At 50.8% G+C, this 15,343-nt stretch overlaps 1 protein-coding gene across 4 annotated transcripts in view; it reads right to left on the bottom strand.

The window, feature by feature from the left end:
* DOCK11 (dedicator of cytokinesis 11) overlaps positions 1 to 10,213 on the bottom strand; it is a 79,057-nt gene extending 68,844 nt beyond the window's left edge. For 2 of the 4 annotated variants that reach the window (XM_038164524.1, XM_038164522.1), the window contains exon 1: positions 7,362 to 10,213. In XM_038164524.1, coding sequence (XP_038020452.1) covers positions 7,362 to 7,463 — 102 coding nt within the window. In that variant the 5' untranslated portion in view covers positions 7,464 to 10,213. The remainder of the gene's footprint in view (positions 1 to 7,361) is intronic. The other 2 variants (XM_038164521.1, XM_038164523.1) reach the window with 1 other exon arrangement.
* Positions 10,214 to 15,343: the final 5,130 nt, after the last annotated feature.

Below are 15,343 nucleotides of genomic sequence, written 5' to 3'. Positions count from 1 at the left end.
GGGCTCCCCAGGCAGAGAGGGAAAGAAAAACCTGTCTGAGTCCAGTGCAACTCTCCTGGAACCCCAAAGTGCCACGGAAAGCAGTTCTCTGCTGGAAGCTGGGTTTGTCTCCCTCAACACCAGCTTTGTGAGCATTCAGCCCACCCCAGCCAGCCCCATCATCTCCCTCCAAGAGATGGAGGCTCCCTTTCCCTCCCCTGACCCAGACCTTTCTACCTGCCCCTGTCACAAATGCAGCCCCTGCCAAGCCTCTCAGGTCCCTGTGTGCCCCCGTCCCTTTCTGGCTGGCACAACAGCTCCCTCCAGCCCTGCTCCAGCTCACCCCGTGTCCCCAAGGGCCACAGACAGAGCCTGTGCTGGGCAGAGCCCTGGCACACATGGAGCCAGCTGCCCTTCTGAGCCCTGGCTTCCTCCAGAGCTCCAGGACACGTGCCCTGCTCCACACACAGACACTGCAGCCCAGCCCACATCCCACTGCCAAAACACAGCTCCATGAGTGGCTGTGATGGCTCTCCAGAGCAATGGACAGCACTCTGGCACCACCAGCTCCCACTATTGCACAGGGGGGATGTCATTTTCCTGGCTTCTCCCTTGCAGTGCCCTTGCTCAGGGGACAGAGAGGCCAGGCTGCAGTGGGGATGTCACCCAGCATGGAGCCAGGGGCAGGATGAGGGACTGGGGAATGCTGTGGACCAGCACAGAGTCTCCTTCCAGATGCAACCACTCCCCAGGAACAGTCCTGTGACAGGAGATATTAATAGGGGAGAGAAGAAACTGCTTTTCAGCGAGAGAGAGGGGTGAGAAAGGGGTCAGGAACAAGCAGCCCTGACCCCATTAGAGAAGCAGCAGGAGGCAGGGAAAAGCTGTAAAGATAAGTCAGGGCTGTGTTGAAGGAAAGAGGAACCATCAAGGGAGAGCTTTGATTTGTACTTTTAAGGGAATGAAAGAAATGGAAGAGTTGGTGACAGGGAAACATATTCCAGCATTTTTAAGATGACAGCAATGGCCACAAAGGTATAAGAAACTACTCTTTTCTTCCTTGCACAAAGCAGGAGTGAGGAGGCCAATTAACCAGGGATGCTGAAGCACACGTGTACCCCAGGTCTGGCTGCTGCTCAGCTGCTGTGTGTGACTGTGACTTGCATTCTCAGGCCACAGAAATGTCAAAAGCTTTGTGCAGCTTTGCACCATTAGAGATAATAAATCAGTGTGCAGAGGGCTAAGTGAAATGATGAAAGAGCCACCCAGCTGCATGTAGAAAACAACGCTACACTACACACTACAGCAGGTTGTCCTGGTTCAAATGCTCCTGGTGCTGGGGGAGATACCTGCAAATATCTCCAGATACCAGAACAGGCTGAAAGAAAGCCCAGGAGCCATCCCCTCCCTGGATTCTGAGAGCACAAATCCCAGCTGCAGTGCTGGCAGTGGCTGCAGGCACCACCACCAACCATCTGTTCCAGGCGTTTCTCTGCACTGACAGTGGTGGGCTGGGGCAGATGCTGTCAGTGCAAGGACACCTGCACTTTCATGACATTGTCCTCAGCACAGAACAAACCCCTCTCAGCCTTGCTCAGTGAGTGCTAAAGCCCCAGCTAGCAAAACGTGGTAAGAGATAGACACATGTAAGGGCTGGGTGCTTCATTCTCTTCCCAGAGCTTTCCTATAACAGGCAGGAGGATGCAAAAATTTAAATGATGCCTTGGGAAGGATAAGATTTTGCACCTATCAAAAGCTTGTCATTGCCTCCAAACACCTCCAGAACTGGACAGTGAACATGACTATAATAGTCATACCTCAGCCCACAGGCACTCGGAAGAGCAAGGAACTGCTCCATCTCTTAAGGACTGGGTATCAGTAGGAGGTATGCCAGAGATTTGTCCCCACACAGCTGCAGAGTGCACTTGGAGCCTTGCTCCTCTCCAAGCCGTGCCCTTCATCCACTCCACCACTGGTGTGTGCTCAGGCAGGGCAAAGCCAGCCACCTCCCTGGCACACCTGGCCAGCCCCGGGCTAAACCCAGCCCCTCACAGCACAGGAGCCCTGATTCAGGAAAGCATGGGATTAATTTCAAGAATGCTCTGAAGTGTTTTCTTGAGTAAGCCCCTATGAACAAGATTCTCTCCACAAACACTCGCACTCAGCAGGGCCAGCTGAGGTGGCCAGCTCTGGAGGCACCCGGGCACAGCAGCAAACCCTGCCCTGGTTAAACCAACAGCAAAGCTCACGCCCACTTACACAGGGGCAGAATTTCCTCCCGTGCCTCATATATGTCTGTTTCTCTATGTAAATTGTGCAAACACAGCATGTTGACTACCCCCGGGGGAACATACATATATTCTGTCTCTCTTGAGTGCCAAGATCACTACAAATGCTGCATATAAACAGGCTTCACATTGATCAAAGTGAATTTAGCTTATTAAAAGAGGATTCTATGCAGAAAGCTGATTTCCTCTGCATGAGCATAAATCAAGACACTAATAATATAGTTTAAGCTGAAAAAAAAACCCACAGAAAGAACAAAATGCCTTTTTGCCTCCAGTCAAAACCTCCTTAGTATCACCATTAAGGAGCTTTATATCTCCTTTTTGACTCTGACTGAAACTGAGCCACCCAAAGGAGCCCAGCCCAGCCAGGATCAAACAAAACCCATCTCCTCCTGGCACGCTGCCCACGGGGAGCTTTCAGGGAGCACATCCCCCAGCACCACATAGCACAGAGAGCAGACACTTGCCCTGAATACCTCTGGATGGCAAGGATCCATGCAGTTGCTTGTAAGCAAAGGATCTCCCCCACTGCCATTGCTGGCAGATGCGTGACCCAGACCTACGAGTGCCACCAAGCTGTGCCCTGGGGGTACCCAGAGATGCTCCTCTGGCCTGGCTGGCCCAGCATGGGCTAATCTTTTGCAGCTGCTCCTTCTCAGATAAGATAGTCTGGCTCTGCACCCTTTCTAAAATCCTCATGGCAAAGCAGCAAATGCATCTTCAGTTAAACTGTATAGAAATGATCTAAAGAAAATCAGAGCAATTGTGCGAGACTTAAAATTGCCACCAGATGACTGAGTTTGGCAGCACTGTGGGAAAATGCATCATCTGTGTTTTGTCAAGTGCTTGCTCCTCTGATCTCGTGCCTCCCACACTTTTAATTTCCCTGTCACGACACAGAGAAGGACACTTCTGGAAAACTTGCACGTGGGTTGAGACACAGCCCCCTCCCCTTGCAGGGCCCCAGTGCTGCTGAGCACATCCCTGAGAGACAGGGCAGGCACAGGGTGTCTCTCAGCTTTGGCCTCGCATCCACCCAAACAAGTGCAGCTGATCTGGATCCTTAGGCAGAAGGAAGAGCCCTTGCTGTTGTCTTGGCAGTGTCACAAGAGCCAGGATCTCACTCACACACGTGAGCTCTAAAACTGCTCATTTATAGGAGTGCCCCACTGCACTCCATGGGGGCGAAGGAGAGACGGGGTGAAGGAGGGGTGCACAGGCACTTCCATCAGAACAAGGACTGCCCACCTGAGCACTCAGGTGCATCCTGCTGGCAAGTGTCTGACCTCTGCAGCTGCCCAGGTCCCCATCAGCCAGTGCCCCCGAGCAGGGCTCTCCTGCCTTGCTGCTCAACCTTCCCACTATTACTCAGCAACAGCAGAGGATGGGAGGAGGGAGATTGCACTGAAGGTCTGAGCCAACATCACCCATCTTCATCCACTGCCAAAGGTCCCTGGCTGCTGTCTTTCAGCTCTACCCCAGATGCCTCTCCCAGGTACCATCAGCGCTTTGGCTCTGAAGTTGCACTTCTAACACAGTATTTTATTGTTGGTGCCCCAACAGGTCATCTTTCAGTTAAGAATGGTTTAAGTTATCACACTTGGGCTTTGAATGCTCCTTTCTTTAACCTAATCTTAAAATTTCCCTTTGTCTTTCAAGTGTGTCATTTATCCCACCTGCCAACAAACACTTCCACTAAATTTGTCTGTTTATTTAAACAGTGACATTATTTGTCAATTAGCCTGCCAAAACTTAATCCCTAGTTGTAATCAGTAGCACACATCAGGGGCCATTCAAAGCTGAAATTGATACAATCTGCCCTGCAGCCTCTTGCAGAAAAGATCTCAGAGAGAAGCAGGGTTCCCACAGAGGCGGCTGCCTGCGGCACCCCGGCACTCCCAGCGTGGCTCTGCAGGGCTGCGCCTGCTTTAAGGGATTCCTGCTGAACTGTTCCTCCCCAACAAGACCTTCCCCACACAGCCTGTCTGCAATACGAGATGCAGGGCCAGAATGACAGCCGGGATGCTGGGAACAGCAGCAGAGTAAGAGGGAACAGGAGCCCCAGGTGAAGGCACTTCATCCTTCCCTGTGCTTCACACAGGGCACAAAGTGCCCCCGAGCTGCCCCGCACAGCCTGTGCTGACTTCCACTGCTGCAGGTTCCAGCTCTGCCTACCCTGACAGGAGCAGCTCTGGCTGCATCCTAGCAGCTGGTCCAAAGGGCAGAGTGTGGACACAGGCACTCCAGGACACCTTGGAAAGGGACAAGCTCCCCCCACTGCCAGCACTTCCCTTTCAAGCACAAAGGAGCAAAGCCCTGCCAAAGTCAACAATGTAAATATTCTTCTTGCACTAGACAGGCATAAATCAAAAACCGGGAACAGAAATAAGATGGCATGGGCTTCACTGCTCCTGCAAGACAGCAGCTTTGTAACCACACTGTACCAGACATCGCACTCCTCGGGCTGGACACAGCGCTTCTGGCTAGAGACACACCTCCTTAAACACACAAATTGTGGCTCTGGACAAGCTGACCACTTCCATGACGTTAAAAGCTTTCCTCACTGAGATGTTTTCATTTATGAGCATTTCATTCACTGACTACAAACAGCTTCTTACTCCAGACAGTCCCTCGTCTCGAGGCGTGCCCTGAATGCCCAAAGTGCTGAGCTCAACCAGCACACTGAAAGAGCCCCATGGTGCCCACTCGTCCTGGGGATGAAGGTGTGGGCTCTGGTACCTGCAGCATGAGCTCTGCTCACCACCCCTTCATCCCCTTCATGCTGACCACCAGAGATACCTGTGCTTTCAGCTATGATTGCCCCAAGGCAAGCAGACAGCCAAGGCACTTCACAAGATGACCAAGGGAATATTAAACTATTCACACACTTTTTATTGACTCAACATCACCTGCTCTGTCCAGGATGCAGAAAGAGGATGGGATCCTGCCAGGCAAAGGCTCCAGTGCAACTCCAGTCTGCTTCAGAAAGTCCCAGTCCCTGACCTCCTGGGACACAGTGCATCACTTGCTGCCAGCCTGCTCCATCCAGTCAGTTATCAAACACCAACTCCTACTCCCTGTGTACCCACTGGCCACCCCCTGCTTCCCTGCGCTCAGCACTGCCCCAGGGTGAGGGATCACAGTCCTGATGCTGGGCCCTTCCTTCCATCTGCCCCACACTGGCTGTGGCAAGCAGAGGGCAGATGGGATGGGGAGGTGCTCACTCAGCTCTGCAGCTGCCCAGCACCATCAGCACCAAAACAGACTCGCCTTGGGAACAGGATCAGAAACTATGACTTCTCAGTCTCGTCCTCACTCCACCACTCCTCACCATCATTTCTCAGGATCCTCTCTGTACCCTCCCAACAGCCAGCACGCCAGCCACAGACATCCCTTCCTCACAAAGATGACAAGCTAGAAGATAGAGGGGAGCCAGCTTTTTGCTGGAGCAAACCTCATCCTTAATCACTGAGGAAGGTCAAAATGCCATCTGAGACAGTCCTGTAAGCTTGTGCCACTTCCTTCCCCACTCCTTGGTCACTGCAGTGCCTTATGGCCCTCGCCAGCGATGCAGAAGTGCTGGGATTTATCCGTTGCTGCTGAACTGTCGAAAGCAGGAAGCTCTGCCAGGACCTCGGGATCAGGAACACCTGCCCTCACCCTCCGCTGGTGCTTGGCTGCAAACACACCAGGCAGCACAGCAGCTCTGGGCATTTGCCTGCCAGAAAGAGAGAGAAGTTGGCAGGGACAGCGTGGGCATGAAACCCTAGAGAGGATCAGAAAGAGAGTGGCTGCCTGACAGACTCTGACACTGCCCTGGGTTCCTGTCAAGGTTTTATTTATCTTCATCTGCACTCCCACCCATCCTTTCCCCTTCTGAGAGAAAGAACCTGACACAGGCAGCACATTACCATTTGCATGCAGGATACCAAAGCTCTTCTGGTCCTGCATATGCAATTTTATTTTTAATAAGAAGTTCATTCAGCTTGTACAAAGCCTTTGTCCTGTGTATTGCTGATGAAAGAGGGAAAGCAAATCGCATGGAAGCCCATAAGAATCCCCAAACAATTGCACATAGAAAGCAAAAGCTAGCACGAGGAAATCAGGATAAATTATTACCATGGCTTTTTTTTTTCCAGGCTTAGAAATCTGTAAATTTACAAGAAAACTCAGTTTTTAAAAGAAATGTGCAAACCTCTCAATTTTTTTTAACAGCACATGCCATTCAATCTAATAGTAGAGAACTAATGGGGATTATTTGCTGAACTTGTACTGCACTTTCTGCATATCCCATTGCCTAACCTTTCTTCCATCAAAGTCAAGGTCAAAGTTGATTACACGCTAGAGTAATTCAACCAGCACCAGTGAAACACATCCAACAAAGCCCGGGAAGCTGAGAGCCGACCCCGGCATCCTCCCAAGGCGCAGCGCGGCCGTTTGCACAGCTGCGAGCACACAAAGACAACCTGCTGCAGCATCCCACATGCCGCGATGAACCGCATCTGACCGCGCAGGTGCCTTCCACCCCAGACCCCTGAGCGCGATTCCCGGGAGCTATCGGGCTCACGGCAGCGCCTGTGCCTCCCTCCTTGCGAGGTCGTGCCCTTCGGTCCTGCCCTATCCATGTGCCGGTTCCACATTGTCTGCCCCGCGTTAGTGCGCTACCTGTTTGCGGAGTGCCCCGCACTCGCAGGCTCCCGCTAATTCCCGCTGCCGCTTCCCGGCGATCCTGCCGGCTCGGAGCGCTCAGAGGGGCGCGGTGCCGCAGGTGGGGCGGCCGGCGGGACGGCCACAACACACACGGAGGGGATCCCAAAGAGAGATCCCCATCCCTCGCCTCGCCCGGCCGCGCCCTCCTCATCCCTTGCCCAGCGCTTCCCAAATCCTGCCCCGCCGCGCCCTGCGCATCCCCCGCTCTGCCGAGCCCCGACCCAGCTCTGCCCTTTCTCCAGGCCCTCTCCAGCCTCTTCCTCTTCCTCTCCCCGCTCTCGGCGCATCCCCTGCCCGGCGCTGCCGGGCTCCTCCCGCCGCCGCCCACCGCCGAGCGGGGCCGGGGCCGGGGCGCGGCCCCTCCCGGGCGCTGCCCGCGCTCACCAGCACGAAGGAGCTGCGCACCGCCTCCGAGACGCTCTGCCGCAGCTCGGCCGCCGTGCCCGGCTTGCTGAGCCGCTTCGTGAACTTCCTCACTTCCGACATGGCGACATGACCCGACCCGAGCCGAGCCGTGCCGAGCCGAGCGCCAGGCTCTCGTTTCGCGCTCCCTCGCTGCCGCCGGGCGGGCGCGGCCGGGCCGGGGCGGGCGGAGCCGCGGGGCGGGCCCGGGAGGGTCCCTGCTCGCCCCGCCCCGCCGGGCCCCGCTTTGTCCCTGCCGCAGGTGGCCCGGAGCCCGCCGCGGCACGGGCACGGGGACAGGCACGGCCCCGCAGGGGATGGGTGTTCGCAGCAGCGGCTCGGCCGGAGAGGGCACGGCGTGCCGGGGCTCAGCCTCGGGCAGCGCCTCCGGCCGAACGGGCTGGACCCTCAGAACAGCGTCCCTCCGGAATGGGGCACCGGGCCGCTCGGGCTGCTGATCTCCCGGCCCCGCCAGGTGTTCCTGCAAGCTGAGCTGGATCCCGGACAAGAGCTTTCTCCTGAGCATCCCTGTGCTGGTTGGGGTTGCGTGAAATTTACCAGGGTAGCGAGCTGTGTTTTGGATTTGTGCTGGAAACTGTGTTGATCATTAGGGATGTTTTCCTCATCGCTGAGCAGCGTTCATACAGAGTCAAGGCAAGAACTTTTCTGCTCCTCGCCCCACCCCAAAACTGCAGCAATGAGCTGGGAGGGGACACAGCCAGGATAGCTCACCCCGAGTGACCCAAGGGACATCCCACACCCTATGGCATCAGCTGACTGGTATAAATCAGGGACAGAAGAAGGCAGTGGGGACATTCAGAGTGTCTTCCCAAGTCACCATCACTGATGAGGGAGCTCTGCTGTCCTGGGGATGCCTGAACACCTGCCTGCCCTGGAAGTTGTGAATGAATTCCTTGTTTTGCTTTGCCTGTGAGAGTGGCTTTTGCTTTACTTATTGAACTGTATTTAGTTTCCTCACTTATACCCTTCTGATTCTGCCCCCACATCCCACTGGGGGAAGGGATGGAACAGCTGTGTGCAGCTGAGCTGCCAGCTGGGGTTAAATGAGAAAATATCCAACCCATAGAGTTTGCTATAGGAAACTGCTTTGATGATCATATTCCATGTGCTTGCTCAGCTGCAAAACCAAGAAGCAAGGATACAAAAAGGAGATTCCTTAGGACTCAATTCCTACTCCTCATTACTTTGTCATTGTGGACTTCTTTGAAGGATGGTGATTTTGAAATTACAATAGAGAGCCTTTGTTTTGTTTACTAAAGCCTTTTATTTTTTTTTTTTACTTATTTTGTGTGTTGTGTCTTCACAGCAAGATACTGAATTGAATAGAGCTGCCATGTAGTCATAGGAATTTACACATGTTGTGCCATATGACTGAATTAATACCATCTACAAGGATCTCACTGGAATTATAGGCATCCCATAAATCACACAACATATAGAGAAGTAGTTTTGATTATGAGAGCCAATCTGTAGGGGGCAATGAATACAGCCATTATGATCCAAACCATTTAAAATGTTATTTGTGACTCCTAAAGCATGCAAGCCAGTTATTGTTCTGCTTTTTTAGGAGTTCACTGAAGGGGCAGCAGTCACCATTTCATATGAAACACTGCTCTGGGTTTGGGTTTTTACATCAGAGGCAAAACAAATCTGAATTTTTATGGTTAATTATCAAATATCTATTAGATGTGGAATAGAAAAAGAAAAAGTTGATGAGTTAAAGAATTTGCACTTTCACAACCATGAAGTTTTTCTGAACCCGAGTTAAATGAAAAGCGTTGTGATGCACAATTCCAGTAGCAGCACAGTGAGGTTCACTTCCTTATTCCCACACCCATGAATGTTCTTGTAGAGATTTTTATCAGCCACTTCAAATCCTCACAGCACAGCTCCAACGACTCCCCTGCAGTACACTGGCAAATAAAACTATTAGGTCTCCTTTACCTGTCCACAAAAGGACAGGTAACACAGCGCTGCTGGTCACAGGGGGAGGGCAGCCCTGTTCATGCTGGCTGCTGGGGAGAGCCCCTGGCCCCTGCGGCTCCTCAGAGGGGGCTGGGCACTGCAGGAGAGCCCACACCAGTGACTGGGGCCAACACCTGTGGCAGGGCCATTTCTGCCCTCTATTTGCTACATTAGGAACAGCTCTGAGAACCAGAGTGTTTGTCTGGGGAGGAGAGTGCTGTGAGGGTCACTTGACAAGAAATAAAACCCTCCCTAAAGCACACACTCCATTTCTTATCTAGACAGAAGCAAAAGGTTCCTACTAAGATTATGAGCCTGGTTGGGTGCCAGCATCCAAAGAGCTGCCCATCAGCATCTCACTGACCTGAGCTCAGCAGCCAGGGAAGACAGTGAACAGTGAGGCTGCTTTTTGAAGCAAAGAATGAAAAGGAAAATAAAAGCAAAGGGAAGGACACATCACGTGAAAACAACCTGCAGAAAGCTGTGATTCCATCTTGGGCAGACTAAACATCAAAATAAGAGTCTCAAGTACAGAAAGTGTTAAGGCAAGACAACAGCAGCCACAGCACTGCTGTTACAGACAAACCCAGGCCTGCAAGGACTGTAGTTTTCATCTCCTTTTCCACAGGGAAAAAAAGGCCAGTACTTGTTTATCAGCACAAGAAAGGCACCCAAGGACACACATGAGCATTTAGAAGTGCTGAGGAGTGGCACTGCCTCAGATAACCAAACTTTCTCCAACTCAGTTTGCCATGGGGAACTCACAGATTCAAATGTGCTAATATTTTAATTTGTCTTTTTGTTGAGACTACAGCCTTGAAGTCCCCAATGTCATTTTGAACCCACACCAGCCTGGGTGATCAGAGGGTGAGCAGCAGCAGCAGCAGCAGCAGCTTGTAGTTCCCAGTGAGGATACGTGCTGGAAGGTGCAGCCAACCTGGGCAAAACAGCTCTGCTGCCACACCTCCTCCCCAGCTCTGCTGCACAGCACAGACTACAGGAAGAGAAAATTTCCAGAGAACATCATATTAGACTGATAGTGGTATCCTTCCCACTTAGCAGTAGAAGATGCACTAAGAAAGAATTATTTTTTTTTGACGAATATCTGTTAATGCTGCTGATGCTCACATATGGTCTGGAACCATATACAGGGGACCCTGAACCATCTCCACAAGCCTCCCAAAGGTACTAAAGGGTTAGTGGCAGGCTCAGGATTTAATTTCTCAAGTCCTCCAAGATAAAAGGCACTTAATATTATTAGCTGATAATCCCATTTTTCACTGCTTTCAGTGGTTACCCGCGGGCCTTTCCAGCACCTGCACCTGAGCCTGTCCCAGAACACTTAACCTATGTGGTTAATCAAGGCAGGTGATTAACCAAGAGTTTCACTGCATTGGGGAGGGTCCTGCATTCCTGCAGGGAACCTGCCAGACTCAGTTACCCAGATCCAGATGTGCTTTTTTTGGGCAGGAGGAGGGTTATGAATGCCATTACATCTTCCATTTCCCAGCTTCAACATTCCTGTGAGATACAGCTGTCATGTTTGAATGTATTTCAAGTGCTTCAAAATAAAATAAAAAAAACCCAAACAAGCAATCCAGAAAGTGTCCTTAGAATGGTATCTGCACACTGACCCCTCTTGATAGCAAAGCCAAGGCACAGACTGCCCCAGGTCCACACGTGAAGAACTCCTTAAGCAACAAATTTTGCGCATCTTGTGCCTTCTGCCAAAGCAAGGGGCAGATGCAGTGCTTGGGTATCTTGATCAGCCCAGCCAGCACTGCTGGTGTGCTCAGGGGAAATCTGGGAAGTCTCAGGAGAGACAAACACTGTGCAAGGCTAGGTGGGGCAGGAGCAGCTGGTCAGGCACCTCAGCTATGGCTGTTCCTCCCCGGGAGCCACATGCCCCTGCTAGAGGTGGCAGTGGCACTGTCATGAAGCAGCCACTTGTTGGCTTCTCCAGGCCTGTGAAGGGAGGCTGCTGCAGCTGGGCAGCAAGAAGCTGGTCCTTAGGCGGCAAAGCTCTGGTGTTAAAGGGCTGCCATCTGCTGACTGAGCCTGGATGGACGGGCATAGCCCCTGGGACGGGAGGAGTGCCAAAGGCAAGCACTGCCTTGCCCAGGAGGGCACCCCCCAGGGGAGCATCCAGCACACACTGCTCTCCTTGTTCGGCTCCTCCAGCTCCTGGGATGGAAGGCACGGCAGCTGCAGGTGCATCCTGGCAGTTCCCATCAGCATCCACCTTCATGGAACAGCATACAAGGGTTTCAGGGACCTTGGGTAAACTCCTTGCACAAAGGGTCAGTGAAGTAGCACTAAGAGGCACCACCAGTAATGGTGAATCCTTGGGATGTCCCAGGCTGCCCTTAGCACAGCCTTAAAGAGCCAATACTGACCCAGCAGTGGGCAGATTTTTGTATTTTGTATTTAGAAGTTCTCCCAACGTTTATCTCCTGAAAAATAAGGTAACTTCATCATATTTGATTTTAAAAAATGTGACCAAGATGCTGCTTCTGAAACACCCAGCATTAACTATTTTCAGATACAGAACTAAAAATAAGATTAATAGTAATTCCAGCTGTGTCTAAATCACTTCTTCATTTTTCGTATGTGGCTTTTTTGATTCTACCACAGAGAACTGAGCAGAGATAAAACCTCCCCAGTCCATGTATTCTGCACACCCAGACACTGGAAAGGAGAGAGGTCAAGACGTGGTTGTTGGTGAGGGACAGCAGTGGTCTCACTACAGGTGGAGAGCCCTGACAGCAACTGCAGAGCTGCTGCCAGCACCAGCACATCACAGACATGGTCACACACAACAGCGACAGCACTGCCTTGGCTGCCTCACTGCCCTGAAGGCTCCACCCCTAACCCCAGGGAGAAAAGGCAGGAACAATTTCAGGTAAATGGGGGTAACCTCAAAAGGCAGATGTTTTACAGGGAAAAAACCCCAACCCAACACTTTTAAAATGTTTATTTAAACATAGAGGAAATTCCTATCTCATTTGTGCCCATGGCCACTTCTCCTTCCACTGGATACCACCAGGAAGTCTCCAACATTTACCTGGTCTGGAATTTTTACACATGGGCAAATCCCCCTGAGATGGCTCTGCTCCAGGGTGGACAGACCCAGCTCTCTCAAGCTCTCCATACCCTGACTAGCCCTTTGTTGGACTCTCTCCAGCAAATCCCTGTCTCTCTGTGTACTGGGGAGCCCAGCACTGCAGTGATGATGCCCCTGAGCTGTTGCCCCTCTCTTCTGCAGCCTGGAGCACAAATGATCAGATGGGAGTGATGGAAGGAAAGCACAGGGCTCAGGCTAAGCTTTAGAGCTCTACTGTAACACAGCACCATCCAGCTTATCAGCACTCCCCATTTATCTTCCTCTGCTTGAAAGCTTTAAAGATCATTTACAATAACTGCCACACACAAGAGGATTATTATCTCACACAAGTCCCATGAGCAGCTCTCTAGCTTGGACAAAGAATACAGCAATTAAAAGGTGGATACACACAGCTGCTGGACATCCCCCCTTAGGTCAGAATGCCATTGCTGCCTGGTCTCAGCCCAGTATTTTTCATGACAGCTCTGTGAAAGGCAGAAGAAAAAACTCCCTGATGTTGTTTCCTTGTATAGCTATGTGAGGCCAACTGGAAAACTGTATGGGGGGGGGGGGGGGGGGGGTCACCATTGCTCAAATAAATCTATTTCACAATAGGCTCTGCAGAGTCAAGTACTGCACAGGTCAATAAATAATCTCTCACCCTTTCAAATTTTCTTACTTTGTTACTGCTTTTCATTATTTGTTTTCAGACCGCAAAAGGAAGGAGCAGTTACTTCCATAAAAACAGTGTCTGTTGAAAACTTCAGGCACAAATTGAACTAAGAAAAGTCCAGCAGGTCTAAACAGACAAAAATGGCATTGGGGTATTTAGATATGCAAACAGAGGAAGTGGAAGCAGAATGGAAGATGACAAGGAAACACTTTCTGTGAGGCTGGTCACATACTGGGACAGGTTATCTACAAAAAATGTAGTGCCCATCCCTGGAGATACTAAAAGGCCTGTGCAACTTGCTGTGACCTGGGTGAGCAGAGGGGACTGGACTAGAGCTCCAGAGGACTCCCTGGGTCTCGAGTAACGTGTGATTCTGTAACAAGCTGTTCTGTTAATCACCATAATATAATACCAGCCTTTATTCAGGAGGGTACTAAAGGATAGATTTAAATTTATGCATGAGCCCTACAAAAATCAAAGGAGTTATGGTTAGTGGAAAAACAAACTTTCTGGCACAGCTCTAAACATGTGCTCATCTCTTACTGCAGTTAAAGACAAATTTACCCACAGGCTTAAACAAGTAGTCGTGTTCCTATCTGAATGGCCTTTTGTGTGCTGTTCTGTACATAGCACTTGGCTTCACTCAATTTTTGTGCTCCATTTACTGAGCATTATAGTCTGAGCAGAACTCCACACCAAAGCCTGAAGCACCACCACTAGAGCACATATCAGTTTCTAACCATGTGAACTGAAAAGCCTCCCCTGCATCTTAGCAGGAGACCAATACTATTAGCAAAATACTAGGAAAGAAAATGTAGACATCAGCATAAAGAACATGGATTCGTGACTCCAGCAGCACATCCTCAGAACCAGCCAACAGTTCCCTACAGCCTCCCAGTTTGTTCCCACTTTCACGAAATGAAGCAATGTGCTTATAAGCAGCTCTCAAACAAACAAGGTCTCACATGAAACTAGAGAAAACACCTAGAAAACAGACACAGATAAAACACAAGAAAATTTGCATTGCTGATATTGCAGCCAGAAGCAGCAGGTACATTTGCCTCAAAAGGTTAATGGCTTAGCATTCCTTACAGGTTCACTTTGGCTCATTTGAAGAGTGGCCATTTTCCAGCATGTGCTCAGCAAATTGGTAATGACAGGCAAAAAAAAGCACAGTGGCCTTCCATGACTGATGAATCAATTCTGCTGTGCCTATGGCTAATGCTCATACATTTAACAGTGTTAGAATCATGCCAGTCGCAGAGTTCAGCGTTGCTTTCAGTTCAAAACCAAAACCCTAAAGAATCTCACCAAAAGAAACAAAGACACCCCCCCCCTTTTAAACTTCAGAAAACACGACCTGCGCAGCATCTAGAAATCAAATTTTAGCATGATTCAGCTACTCGATCTGTTGTTTTTGTCCCCCTGTACGTACACTGGGCTTGGTGCCCAGCTCTGAAAGAGACAAAGGTAGCAGAGACACAGCTTTGTTTCCACCCACAGCCACTCACTGCCAGAACCCAGCTGCCAGGACCCAGCTACAGCAGAAATGAGGGGCTGAAGATCCGTGACACTCCACTCAGCTCATTTTATTGATTCTTGGGACGTGGCTGGGTTAATTCACATTTCCTGCACCAAGGCTCCTCTGCAATGGCAATTCCACACTTTGCCTCCTGGGAATTCTCACTTTCTGTAAGCAGAATTTTGATGACATGAATGTCAACCTTTTGTTCTTTAACAGAGGTTGTTAAGGAGCCCCCTGGAAAAAAACACTCCAGAGAGAAGAACCCTCCTGCACCAAGAGAAATGTTTTATTTTCACAGATATCCATCCATGCTGTGCTTGTGCTCCAGCCAGGAACATCATTGCAGTGCAAGGGCACTCCCTGGCCTACAGACACTGAAGGCACTTGACTAAACCCAAGAGGCTTGGCAGAGAAATTGACATTTACCTGCAAGGAGAACTTGGAGGCTGTGCACAAAAGCAGAAGGCAGCACATAAGGTACCAAAGAAGACTCCAGACCCAGCAGTGGCTGAGACCAGGCAGGACACAGCACCACTCAGACTGGAACAGCATTCAACCAACACAATTTTTGGAAGGAGAGGGAAAGAGGCACTGATTTCTGAACCATCAAAACTGAGCAGAACAGTTCAGCTGGGGAAAAAGCATTGAGAATACCAGATCAATGCAGAGGAACATCA

The sequence above is a fragment of the Motacilla alba genome, chromosome 4A (assembly GCF_015832195.1).
Source record: "Motacilla alba alba isolate MOTALB_02 chromosome 4A, Motacilla_alba_V1.0_pri, whole genome shotgun sequence".
Classification (NCBI taxonomy): Eukaryota; Metazoa; Chordata; class Aves; order Passeriformes; family Motacillidae; genus Motacilla; species Motacilla alba.
Note: the sequence above shows the minus strand (reverse complement) of the source record. Positions and strands in the feature narration are given on the sequence as shown.